The sequence below is a fragment of the Cladophialophora bantiana genome (genome assembly GCF_000835475.1).
Source record: "Cladophialophora bantiana CBS 173.52 unplaced genomic scaffold supercont1.12, whole genome shotgun sequence".
NCBI lineage: Eukaryota > Fungi > Ascomycota > Eurotiomycetes > Chaetothyriales > Herpotrichiellaceae > Cladophialophora > Cladophialophora bantiana.
In genome coordinates, this window is record NW_015971586.1 from 544,226 (window position 1) to 556,777 (window position 12,552).

At 54.0% G+C, this 12,552-nt stretch overlaps 5 protein-coding genes across 5 annotated transcripts; 4 read left to right on the forward strand and 1 right to left on the reverse strand.

Moving 5' to 3' along the window:
- Positions 1–224: 224 nt before the first annotated feature.
- Z519_08097 (uncharacterized protein) lies at positions 225–1,148 on the forward strand (the record flags this gene model as incomplete). Its single annotated transcript, XM_016765825.1, has 1 exon — positions 225–1,148. One exon carries the CDS (start codon positions 225–227, stop codon positions 1,146–1,148), a length of 924 nt encoding a protein of 307 aa, XP_016617870.1.
- A 499-nt stretch (positions 1,149–1,647) lies between these two features.
- Z519_08098 (uncharacterized protein) lies at positions 1,648–3,279 on the forward strand (the record flags this gene model as incomplete). The annotated part of the gene is made up of 3 exons (XM_016765826.1): positions 1,648–1,805; positions 1,877–2,908; positions 2,955–3,279. 3 exons carry the CDS (start codon positions 1,648–1,650, stop codon positions 3,277–3,279), a joined length of 1,515 nt encoding a protein of 504 aa, XP_016617871.1.
- A 730-nt stretch (positions 3,280–4,009) lies between these two features.
- Positions 4,010–4,809, forward strand: Z519_08099 (uncharacterized protein; the record flags this gene model as incomplete). The annotated part of the gene is made up of 3 exons (XM_016765827.1): positions 4,010–4,024; positions 4,124–4,561; positions 4,672–4,809. The coding sequence occupies 3 exons, from the start codon at positions 4,010–4,012 to the stop codon at positions 4,807–4,809; spliced, it is 591 nt and encodes a 196-aa protein (XP_016617872.1).
- A 390-nt stretch (positions 4,810–5,199) lies between these two features.
- On the reverse strand, positions 5,200–6,930 carry Z519_08100 (uncharacterized protein; the record flags this gene model as incomplete). The annotated part of the gene is made up of 1 exon (XM_016765828.1): positions 5,200–6,930. The coding sequence occupies one exon, from the start codon at positions 6,928–6,930 to the stop codon at positions 5,200–5,202; it is 1,731 nt and encodes a 576-aa protein (XP_016617873.1).
- Positions 6,931–10,021: 3,091 nt separating this feature from the next.
- On the forward strand, positions 10,022–11,279 carry Z519_08101 (casein kinase I isoform delta; the record flags this gene model as incomplete). The annotated part of the gene is made up of 2 exons (XM_016765829.1): positions 10,022–10,033; positions 10,170–11,279. The coding sequence occupies 2 exons, from the start codon at positions 10,022–10,024 to the stop codon at positions 11,277–11,279; spliced, it is 1,122 nt and encodes a 373-aa protein (XP_016617874.1).
- Between the last annotated feature and the right edge of the window lie 1,273 nt (positions 11,280–12,552).

Here is a 12,552-nt window from a genome sequence, read left to right on the forward strand (position 1 = left end):
AGTGAGCCGGGGCGGGGCAGGATGGCTTTGGAGCGAAATTCGCTCTGGGCTTGCGATCCGCGCCGGGCTTGTTTTGCTGCTGTGGAGTACATTAATCGATGCAAGTATCTGCAGCCATCGCGTCGAAGTTGCGCATGAGAGATGAAAGAGGGAGAAAAACAGACGGGAAGATTAAAAAAAGGAGGGGGAAAGAGAAATAATTGAGGGAGATATTGCATATATACATGGAGAAGAAGGCTTTGACTACGGCTGATGTGCCTGCCCGATTCCTCCAGGCCGCGTTGCTCGTCGGTCACATCCCCTTGAGGGCCGTGGCATGCGACCCGCGCGTCTCTTATGCGCTCTACGTCCCGCCACACCACTATAACCCCAGCCCGGCCCAGGGCGAGGACAAGGTTCCGCTCCTCGTGTACATGCACGGCACCAGACGAGACATCTCGGCGATCCACGACGCTCACGGCCTCGTTGCCTTCGCCGAGACGACGCCGTGCGCCGTGCTCGCGCCCTTGTTCCCTGCGGGCCTCGACGGGGCCAACGACATCGACTCGTACAAGTTGCTACGATCGAAGACGCTCCGGTCAGACCTGGTGCTCCTGTCCATGCTTGATGAAATCGCACAGCGGTGGCCGGGCGTCCGAACGGAGAAGATATTCATGATGGGCTTCTCCGGCGGAGGCCAGTTTGCGCATCGGTTCTTGTATCTGTACCCAGAACGGCTGGCTGCTGTTAGTGTGGGAGCGCCGGGGCGGGTCACAAGTTTGGACAGTCAGAAGAAGTGGCCGATGGGCGTCGCGGACGCGGAGGCTCTCTTTGGTCGGACTGTCCAGGCAGATCTGCTCAGGAAGGTCCCGATCCAACTGGTCATTGGCAGTGCTGATACTGTCGTCCACGGCGGGGAAGAGTTCTGGGTCTGGCACCGAGAGATGAAGGCTCGAGACGGGAGTGGAAGAGTCGAGGCGGGAGACTGTGAGAACGGCGACCTGCCACAGATGGATCGGGGAAGGCTTGAGTCGATTCGTGGCTTGCAGGCCATGTGGAAGCGGCATGGCATTGATTCACACCTCGACATTGTGCCGGGCGTGGCTCATGATGATAAAGGGGTTCGAGAATCCGTCCTTCAGTTCATGCGCCCTCATTTGCAGGCTTGAGGCAACATGTGCCACCTGATATAGGTTGAGTTAGAAGTTCAGCAAAAATATGCGGTCGTGAAATGCATTCGTCCTTCCTCCAAACGATCCGCTCTAGCTTTGGCTTTGCTGTAGAGTTTCTTTTCCACTCTCATGGCTGTTTTGGTCGCGCCAGAGCAGTGAAGCAGCAAAAGCAAGCACTGGCCTGCCATAGCCCCCGGAGACAGCATGGTGTTGTCTCCAACAGCTTCTCAACGACAGGGCCAGCGATGATCAATCCAGACCGACCCATATTGCGACCGAAGTCCTTTGGAAGTGAGCTACCGGTATGAAGCTAGGATGATATGGTCGGTTGGTGAGAGGCCCCGCTAAAGATCCTAAGACGCTGCTCACAACCGCGGTGGGAGGTGGAGGGTGGTGGACTTGGCGGATGACGAGGCCCACATCGGCGGCATCGACGGCGGAGGTGGACAAACTCTCCCTTGGATTTCTCCTTCATTCTAGTTGCCCAGATGCCATCATGGAAGCCGGTGAAGATGGTGCTTCCCTCTCCCCTGATCCACGTCCGCTGACGGGCGTTTCACCCCTCCATTCTCGCGCCCTGATCTCATGCAGTTTCTGCCGCAAGAGGAAGAGAAAATGCGACAAGACTCTCCCCGACTGTTCCTTCTGCCGAAGGTAAGTTCGTGCCTCTATCTGCACCAGCCGACTGAGGGAGGACGCGCCATACATTGATCAACTGTCTCTAGACACAGGAGGAGATGTGTGTATCCCCAGCGCAGAGCGCCGCTCCTGACAGTGGAGGAAGTGTCTCTGTCTCCGTCCGCAAAAACACATGTCGAACCTCATCCATCAGAGGCAGTGGTTGTCTACTTTCTGGACCACAATATCTTCAGATGCGGACAGATGGTGGTCACAGACGTCCACCCCGCCGTTCCCGAAAGCGTCTTGAGCCTCTTGGGGGATTTTGCGTCCGTCCAGAAGGACGCCGCAGAATATTTTAGGACCGTCCACTGTTGGTGGTCTATCATTTCCAAGCATTCTTTTTACAACCAACTACTAAATCCTCTCGTGCCAAGGCAAGGAGATGTCAGTCTGCTCTTACTTTGCATGAAATTGATTATCTGGAGGCCGTCCGAGGAAAGGCAAGACCCACGCACTGCGTTGTATCTTGCTGCGAAACACTATTCGACAGAGCTGGAGGTGGCGGGAGTCTTCAGCATCCGTGGGTTACAGGCAGCTGTGCTGATTGCAGTCTACGAATACGCCCATGGGATCTACCCGTCTGCATTCCTCTCTGTCGCCTCCTGCGCCAGATATGGGAGAGCTCTTGATATCAACCTGACTCTGACAGACACTTCTGGGGTGACCATGGACTGTTTTGGATCAGAAGAAAAGAGACGGCTGTGGTGGGCAATTCTCATTCTCGATCGTTTCGCAAATATAAGCGGTCCGGGAAGACGCGACTTCGAGATTGATGATCCAAGTCCAAGAGATCTTCTACCCGCCGATGATGCGGCCTGGGACGCGGGCATGGTTACCGCATACGATGGAATGACCATCTCGTGTCCGTCGACGGAGCGAATGGGTAGATTTGCAAAATTGGCACAGGCGACACATCTCCTCTGTCGAGTCCTCCGGCATGTTGGCGATCGGGCAATGGACCCAGAATTCCGTGAGAGCCAGGAGCGTCAACTAGAGAAGGCAATTCAAATGTCAATCCGCATGGTCAGTGGCGTCCTTAAAGGTCCCGCAGGCGCTCATGCCCAAATCTGTTATAGGTAAGTGTACTATCTCAGGATGATAAGCATTGTCTGGGCTCATCAGAGGAAGTTCCCTGTTCGTCCTTTATGACGACGCCTTCAACATCGAGCCATCAACTCCGGCTGAGCTCATACGGCGCGATCATGCGCGCGATTTGCTAGAGCGAGTCTCGAAGACCTGCTCGACCTCCTCGGGTCACTTCCTACAGGGTAATGCACTCCCTGTCGAGATGGTAGCTCCGTTTGTTCTGCATTGGAAGTATCGAGCAGCATCCTTTTATGTCCGTATGGGCAGAGAGAGCTCCAACAGCGATCATGCAAGGAACTTAGAGATTCTCAAGATGGGACTGAAGAAACTTGATGCTAGGTGGAAGATTGCAGGTATTTGAAGTCCACTCTCGAGATGGCTGATTGAGTGAGTAATCATTCGCAGGAACCTATCTACGAATGCTTGAAGCCAGGGAAGTCATGCTCTGCACCTAGACGCAACTAATACGGCATCCACTTCTCCCCTTGTCTCTCCGCCAAATGTCCGTCAAATTCCACCGACTCCGTCGCCCTCCACCAGTTTCCTCCTTGTCCACCTACCGCCATCTACCTCCACATCCTTGAGTTGATCGACACAAGGTTCTGTCACATGCATACTGCTTTCAATAAATCTTTGCGAGGCTAGTCAGCGCTAATCAATGCAACTTGCAAATCATGGCTGCAGCCTTTGACCATCAGTCGACCCGGGGCCCCAGATTTTGTCACGCTTATGAATTTTAGCCGACTTTGTTCAATCGCTATACAGGTGTGATAGCATAGAATTGTCGACCATACCGTCGCCGTATCGTCCTGTCAGACGTAAGCGGGACCGAGGGTCGAAGGAGATCTGCGAGGAGATCTATTTTTTGAATACTCATCAGCTGGGACTATCTGACGTGTTGATCTGAAGCAGTGATTGGATCCAAGGCAGGCCGTTGACCTCATATCTCGGGTCCATTGTGCAAATATATATTGGAGTACTCAGCGCCCACCGTAGGCGTATTCATCAACGCTCTCTGGTTCAGTCGAACATCTTTACACGGGAAGACATTATCCTGCAACAGCAGCATCAACCGAGGACTCCAAGCCAAAATGCCTATTTACAGGGTAAGCCGTGTCGGCTTTGATCAAGCTCCTCACTTGATGGCTCGAGCCGTGTTTGAGCTCTCGTCCCTCAATATTGCCCGCTCACAATCTCCCTCATAGATCCAACATTCCTACCCCCTCACGCAGTACCAGAAATCCCTTTTGGCCCACAAGATCACCGTGTTACACAGCACCGAATTCCTGACCCCGTCACTCTTCGTCAACGTCCACTACGTGCCCGGCGAGCCCGTAAGTGATTTCTTCCTGGCCGGGAAGCCCTATAACCGCGGCCTCACATCGCCGAACCGCATCATGGGCACTGTGCGGACGGGCCCGAAACGCACAAAGGAGCGATTCGACGCTTTTGCTAAGCAGCTCGAGGCGGCCTGGTATGAGGTCGTCAATGGGCCGAAGGAGGAAGGCCAGGCCAATGGTCGTGGTAGTGTCAATGGCCACGGAGGAGAGGTCAGCAAGGAAGAAAGATTGGCGAGAAAGCTGCACATTGTGGGCTTTACGCCGGTGATCGGCGGGCTCGAGAACGGAGTGCTTCTCCCAAGTGTGAGCTTTTCTTCCCGTTGCCGTTACCGTGAAATTTATTTCCTCCTCCTCAAACTCGACCTTGGCTTCCTCAGAACAACGCTAACAACTTCTTTCCTTCTCCGATCTAGGCTGATAACGAAGCGACATGGCTAAAGGACAACATGGCCTTCTTCAAGGAGCAGGCCGAGCTCTACGACGACGAGCCGTTCCAGAATCTGCTCCAAGAGTTGAAGGAGAGGCCTGACTTGAGAAAGCTGGTCGAATGAAGGGACGGAAAAGGGCACGGGGCTTTCACCATGTCTGGGCGCTGAGCATAATAGCTTGGCCTCGACACAGATGGTTGACGACGACTGTGAAAAGGGGAGGGAGCAAGGACGAGAGGGAGCGCAAGAGCAAGAGGCTTGAACCCTGCCTGCTAGCTATCCGGCCAGCTGACAGCCTCATCACGGGTCAAGTTAGATAGTAATGATGTTTTGAATAAAATCAATCGGTGGTAAATTCAGCGCCTTTTTGATACGACACACGCTCTGTCTGTCGGCCGCGGATGTCGAACTTTGATCATATTCGGGTCCCCCCTCACATTCCCGCTACATTCAGAGCGTGGTAATGTCTTGGTAAATCCGTCCCCACATGCCCCGTCTTGCGTTTGCTTCCACTCACAGTCGGCTCTCGCCGCCTTCCTTCTCCTTGACGACTAGGCCCCGCTGCGACTCCCACACCGTGTCCCAGATGCGCATGCCGCGGTCCCACAGATCGTCCTCCTTGTCCTCGACCACGTTGCCCTCGTGGTCCAGCCACCTCAGAGACCTCTCCCCGCGCGCAGCAGCAGCGCCGGCGTCGTGCAGTTTCTCCCCCGCCAGGAACCTGCCGAACGGCTCCAGGAAGCGCTGGATCACACGCTTGTCCTGCGCCGTGTAGTCGGCGCGCCAGCCGCTGGCCCACCATATGGGCGTGTCGAGGCCGTGACAGACGCCGACAGCGGGCGAGATCCAGTTGTCGAGGTTCTTCGCCCTCCACGAAATCCGGTACCGGTGCAGGTTGGCCCGCGGTAGGGGTTTGACTGCGGCGCCTGCTTTCTGAGAAGGCGGGTTGAGCACGATGTGCGTGAGGCCCCGAAGAGAGGCGTGCACCTGCGCGTCCGCCACAATCTGGCTGAACACCTCGGCCCACTCGGCCGCGTTGGTCGAGGTGCTCGCCGGCATCGAGTACAGCGGCAAGAGGGCCTTGACCACGTGCGCAGGGTAGTAGTTGGCCAACTGCGTCACGAGGCCCTGGTATGAAGAGGGCGGATTGACGATTTTGTACAGTTCCTTTTCGTCGCAGACTTCGCCGAGGAAGATGGAGATGTCGTTTTCGGCGAGGCGCGTAGCGAACGAGCCCGAATGCAGCGAGGAGAGGAATGTGCTGGGGATAAAACAGTTATCGGTGGAGGCGCGGAAAGTGTGCATTTTCATCTTCGCCAACGACGCGATCAAGTCCTTGGCCGGGATCTGGCGGAGTCGCTCCAGTTTCTCGCGCGGACTGCTTGAGAGAGGAATGCCAAATATGGCGCAGAGATCGTTGAACTGTTGCGTCAGCACCGGGGAAGTGGTCGGGTTCGGCTGGATCGCCACGGCGTTGGACCACAGGTACACTCTCCTGACCAGTCTCTTTTCTCGAGGGAGGAGAGTGTCGTAGTTGAGCTGGAAAAAGGTGCTGTTCGCACCCGCAGACAGTCCTCCTACTGTGATGTTGGATGCGTCGCCGCCGAACAGGTGGATGTTCTTTGCCACCCACTCCAACGCGCACCGTTGGTCCCACAGGCCGTAGTTTGACGGGGAAGCGTCTTCCTTCAGACTGGCAAGTTCGGAACCAGCTAGGAAACCGAACAGGTTGAGGCGATAGGTTGGCGAGACGATTATACGGGGCGTGGTGTGTGCCATGAGGTCAAAGGGATCCGTGTCGTTCTGTTGTAGGGCGTCACCGACTTGGAGCCAGCCCCCGTGGATGTGGAATTGAACAGGCCATCCTTTCTCATTGGGGGCAGGTGAGGCTGGGACCCAGATGTTCAGGTAGAGGCAGTCTTCATCCTGGACATTATCCACGGGCGGAGCTGCATTCGGGTTCGCCACGGCGATGGAGCCATGGTCGTAGTGAGGCTGTGGGCAGATGGGCCCGAAGCGTGTGTAGTCTCCCGGGGTTCCTTGCGGGTCGTTAAACGTAAAGTCCTCCGGTAGGGCTTGGGGTCGACGCCAGCGACGGGACCCCGTCGGGGGAAGTGCATAGGGAACTCTCGTGAAGCGATATAGAATAGGGTTTCCCACCAGGTCGCGTTGTTCGAGACCCTTGAGTGACCCCCGGGATGTCTTTAGTATGTATGGATGGGAGGTTGATTCTGTTGAGCGCATTGTGACCTTGTACAGCTGGTTTGTTGAGAAGGTCTCAATCCAGATATTCAGATTTCGCACGCTCGGGGCGGTTATTTATTTATCTATCATATATTGTCGCGGAACAGGGCTGCCAACGCAGATGTCCAACTTTGCTGTACCGAGGACACAGAAGGCAGAAGCAAACCCCCTTTGCAAGACTCAAATGTTCGACAACATAAAAAAGCAAGCAAGGTCGAGACTGACAATGTCTCAACCGACTCCGAACCAATAATGGAACCGAGGAAAGACCATGCGGCGTTGATCTCCATCGGCATTTGATTTAACTCCGCCCCGCTTCCCGATAGCGGACGTTTTCCGCCGGCATTCAGCGCCGAGGCTCCGGAGAGCAAGGAGAAAATGGGGAGGAAGGAGAACAGAATCGCGCAATCCTTTCTCAATGGTTGTGCATCTCGGACGTTGCCTTCAATGACGAGTGGCGACCTCTCCTTTCATAACAGGGGCGGAAATCTATACACTGTAGCTGGAGGGAAGGGACCCTAGCACACAATATAAACTACCATTTCTAGATTTTCTCTGTGATATGTACGGGGTGTGTTACGCAGAATGAGGCAAGACATGAACTCGATTTCGAGACCAGTTCAGGACAGTGAGAGAGAAGGCGAGGAGGTATATTAGATATAATGCAGTGGCTCTATTTGTGCTCTGGTCATGGTGCCCGTTTTTTTTCAAGTGTTTGCCGAGCCTGGCAGCTCTGTCTATTGCTTCAGCATGTCCAAGCACGACAAGGTTGTTTGTCCACCGTTGGACTTCAAACCTACTTGTAGGTCATTAGTTGCCTTGGGTGTGATGTCCACGGGTCAGCGGTTTCGGCTACATCGGTCTTGGTGGGCGGCACCAGCGGGAGGCTTGATCGGCATGAGGTCACGATGGCTAAATAAAAGCCACAAGCGAGAAATGTGGCTCGCACCAGGTTGACCAGGCTGATCTGTTATTAGTGCTCGATGACATATGCACCTCCAAGAAGCAACATCTTTGTTGTGTCTCGGGTTGTTTTCTGGAGCTTGCCATAGAAACAGCTGACATTTCTTGTAACTTGCAATTTCTCTTCCTTTTTCCCAGGCCCCAAGAAGTCTGAAATTTGTCGACAAAATTAAGATCAGCAGTGAGCTGTCAGGGGAGATCATCAGGCTATCAGATTCTGGACCGAAGACACCCCGGCTGGACTGCGACGATCCAAACAGGTTGAAACAGACAGAAACTCACTCAACTATTGGCTGTGTGGGGAATTTCACATGGAAGCAAACAAATCCCCTATTCCCGGTGCCGTCGTGGTTGACCAAGGGTTGACGTGACTTGCAGACGGAAGCGTGAGCAGGCAATCGACTGACTGACCATCTGAGAGACATCTTCGTCCGCTGCGCAATACGAGCCTAATTGTTCGTCCATCTTTCTGATGAGGCTGACAGTCATTTTCGGGAGCAGGTGACAAGCATCGACGTGGGGGTGTTGTTGCATAGCCGCCGAATGGAAGCTTCAGAGCAGCCAGTGCTATTTCAAGCAGCCATCTGTAATTCGTTGGAAATGAGGCAGATTAATCACTCGAGTCAGTACAATGAATAGCTGGAACAGGGACAGCAGATTGGAACAAAATCATGCATGCCCAACTGATGAGGCAAATGGCTTGCGAATGGCGAAACAGGCTGAAGAGAAAGGTGAGGGTGGTACGATTTCGACACCATTCCAGGCGACATTTATGGACAGAAGGCCAGCATGACACCCATGGGAGGGTGAGCTGCCGCGGTAGTTATAGGCTAGGTACCTACTGGGTACTTGTAGGTAGGCATACCTGCACCAACTAGCGAGGCCTAGGGCCCCCGGCTTAACCTGGCTAGGCACTTGTCTTAGCTGTACGTGTTAGAGGCCTGTCCAAGTACGTGGTTCGCCTGGGCACCAAAGGAAGGCAACCAACCGAGTTTGACCAAAACTCCATCTCTTCGTGATTGAGGTTCGCCACATCGAGCACGACTTGACTGACTGGTTCTCGTGTGTATGGGTGTGCATTCTTAGAGAGTAAAAGAGAGAGAGAGAGCTAGTGACCTAGAAACCTGGATGGTATGCATGTACTTGTAACTACCGGTTTAATTAGCATTGCCGGTGAGGTGTAAAAGGGCGCAGATGTGTCGCCCCTCGGCAGCAGCTGTCTGTCAGGGAGTGAAAGGGTACGGCAACGACTCCCTAGGTATGGGGGTTGGTGACAGCCAAAGTGGCACCCGCACCGCCTCCCCTCGGCCCTCGCTGGTCCCTCTCGGTGCCCCCATTTGGCCGCCCGTCTGCCCGCGGCCTCCCCTGCAATTGGATGGGCACTGATGGGGACTGCGCTCCTGGCGCAACTGCTCCCCCAAGGTGAGCAGGAGGCGAGAAGGTCAAGGCCGGTCTCAGCTTCCAGCACCCGCTTGCCTGTGACCAATTTGCAACCTTTCCCTTTTGTTTCCCTCATCCCATTCCATCCCCCGTTTACACTCCTCCCTTCATTCCTCCACCCACCCACCATCTCTCTACACATCTCAACAAGCAGAGAGAAGCAACAAGCTTGATCGACTTGTGAGCGTCGAAACTCACTTGTCATCAAGCTTCTCTCATTTCTCCTTCACCCTCGACAACTGCTGCACTAGGTTAGTCATCTCCTTCTGGTCTACCGCCTTCTTTCCCGCTTCGCCCGCTTGGCTTTCCCTGCAACCTCACCATCCTTTATTCACCCTACACCGGCTCATCCTTACCCTTCACCTTCACCTTCATCCTCATCCTCATCTTCCACCCCCCGGAACCTCAACCTCCAACTCCATCTTCACCTGTCCCTTACCCAGCCTCTCCCTTCTGAAAGTTTGCAGAACAGCCAAGCTGCTTCAGTCACGTTGTCCTGGCCCTGAAGACTGACAAGTGGTGGGCTTGCTAATCAAGGTGGAAACAGGCTGAGACCGCTTCAATCTCTCCTCAGTAGCCACCGCTTTTTCCAGAAACCGACTCAACCTTCAACCAGATCCCTCTCCCCCATTATCCACATTTCTATCGACAATCGGATTGCAGCGTGTCTGCTCATCATTCCATCAACATGACGACAATGGTATGTAAGAGCTTGAAATGTTTGGTCTCAGGAGAAAAAAATATGGGTGCAAAAAGAGTTGGAAGTTGATTGTCACACCCTCATACCATCCTTGGTTGTTGCTGCTGCCTTCATCTGCTGACTTCTATCGGGACAGGATTTGCGTGTTGGCAACAAATACCGCATTGGTCGAAAGATCGGCAGTGGAAGTTTCGGAGACATCTACTTGGGCACCAACATCATCTCAGGTGAAGAAATCGCCATCAAGCTCGAGTCCGTCAAGGCCAAACATCCTCAGTTGGAGTATGAAGCCCGTGTCTACAAGTCTCTCGCGGGTGGTGTTGGAATTCCGTTCGTCCGCTGGTTTGGAACAGAATGTGACTACAACGCCATGGTCCTCGACTTGCTGGGTCCCAGCTTGGAAGATCTCTTCAATTTCTGCAACCGCAAATTCTCCCTCAAGACCGTCCTCTTGCTAGCCGACCAGCTCATCTCTCGAATCGAATACATCCACGCCAAGTCTTTCATCCACCGCGACATTAAACCCGATAATTTCCTTATGGGGATTGGCAAGAGGGGCAACCAGGTCAACGTGATCGATTTTGGCCTGGCCAAAAAGTACCGCGACCCCAAGACTCATTTCCACATCCCATACCGCGAGAACAAGAACTTGACTGGCACAGCTCGTTATGCCTCGATCAACACGCACTTGGGTGTGGAACAATCTCGCCGCGATGACATGGAGTCTTTGGGCTATGTCATGCTCTACTTCTGCCGTGGTTCGCTTCCATGGCAAGGCCTTAAGGCTGCCACGAAGAAGCAGAAGTACGATCGAATCATGGAGAAGAAGATGACCACGCCCACCGAAGTCCTGTGCCGTGGTTTCCCCAACGAATTCGCCATTTACCTCAACTACACTCGATCTCTCCGCTTCGACGACAAGCCGGACTACTCATACCTGAGGAAGATCTTCCGTGATCTCTTCGTTCGAGAATCCTTCCAATACGATTACGTTTTTGACTGGACTGTCTACAAATACCAGAAGAATGCCCAAGCCATTGCCCAGGCCGCTGGCAACCAGACCACCCAGGAGGACGAAGAGAAGCCACGACGCGGTGCTCATCCTGCGACTGCGGCCGCCACGGGGGCCCCGACTCCTCAGCATGCCTCCCAAGCTGGCAAGCCGGCCGCTATTTCCAGCTCCCGACGCAAGGTCATCGAACGCGGTGCTAGCGGCAACGACCAGGGAGGAAGTGACAGGATGTGAGTACTGAAACCTCAAGGCTCCCATGTAAGGGATCTCCTCTGCGTTCTGCTTCGGTTTGCGTGGAGGTTTACCATGGCATCTGACTAATGCGCTAGTCTTCGACGTTAGGCTTCGTTCCGGTACAAGGATAACCACTGGCAACGGCGATTATCGTTGAAACGGAATGACGGCTTGGTGTTTCTTGGCACTGAACTTGTTCCACCAACCTCTCTCGAGGACCGCTGTCGGTCTTCCAGAAGGCACAACACACAAATGGGTATGTCGGATCCGGCGCGGGGTTTGCTCTAGCACATGGCAAATCCGGAACGGAAATTTGTGAGGACCAACATGGGCAAACAAACTTTTATCTGAAGGGCTTCCTCAGCTCAATCCTAACATGCGATACTGGAACGATTACCAACGACTGGATGGGCGTCGGTCAACTCTTTCACGAGTAGCTTTGCATGAGACATCGGACATGAACGAAAGTTTGGCAACATACGACATGACAGCATCCATCAAGATCGATTGCTGCCCCATTTATGCGGGACTGATCGGGGACTCAACTCCACGAGCGTCCTGCGTCTACCACGATGGATCACCACCTCGACACGTAGACCTAGTATATCAGAATCACCACCGACCAACCCTCGGCACCTTTCGGCACGTTTTCCTTTTTGTCTTGGCTTCACGCTTATGCTCACCGTCTGAGTACTGCTTCAAAGGAAGAAGGGGAGAAGGAGATTGGAGAACATGAACTGCGGAGGAAGGCCCACAAGCTCTCAGGGATGGCGAAGCTTTATGACCTGCGGCCGGGCTTCCCGAGCAGAAGGAAGAAGGGAATTAAAGGCAAAGATGGCGAAGGACTTGTGAGGGGCCGCTCCTGGGGAGGCATATGAACAGTAACTCATTGCTTTGGCGGAAGCAACACCATAATTAGTGGCGAAGCAAGGGAGTCTCCTCATGGACTCGATTTGCTGGTTCAATCAATATCAATGTGCTACCAAAACGAGGCTCTAGTAGGTTTTTCTTCGGGCTTGGGTGACAGAAACGAGACGTCCCTATGTAGGGAGGTATCTGGCAGCTTGACGCCATGTACAGAGTGCTTGGACAAGATACTCGCAAGGTACGGAGTACGAAGGCTCGACTGCATTTGCGGGGCAGGCACCAGAGGCATGCGTGCAGCTGCGTCCTGGAAGGTTTCCAGTGGTTTCCCAGCTTGTCAGTGCCAAGTTCCAAGATCTGAGAACATGGTAGCTGGGAGGAATATGAGGTACCGAGTACCCAGTAGGGC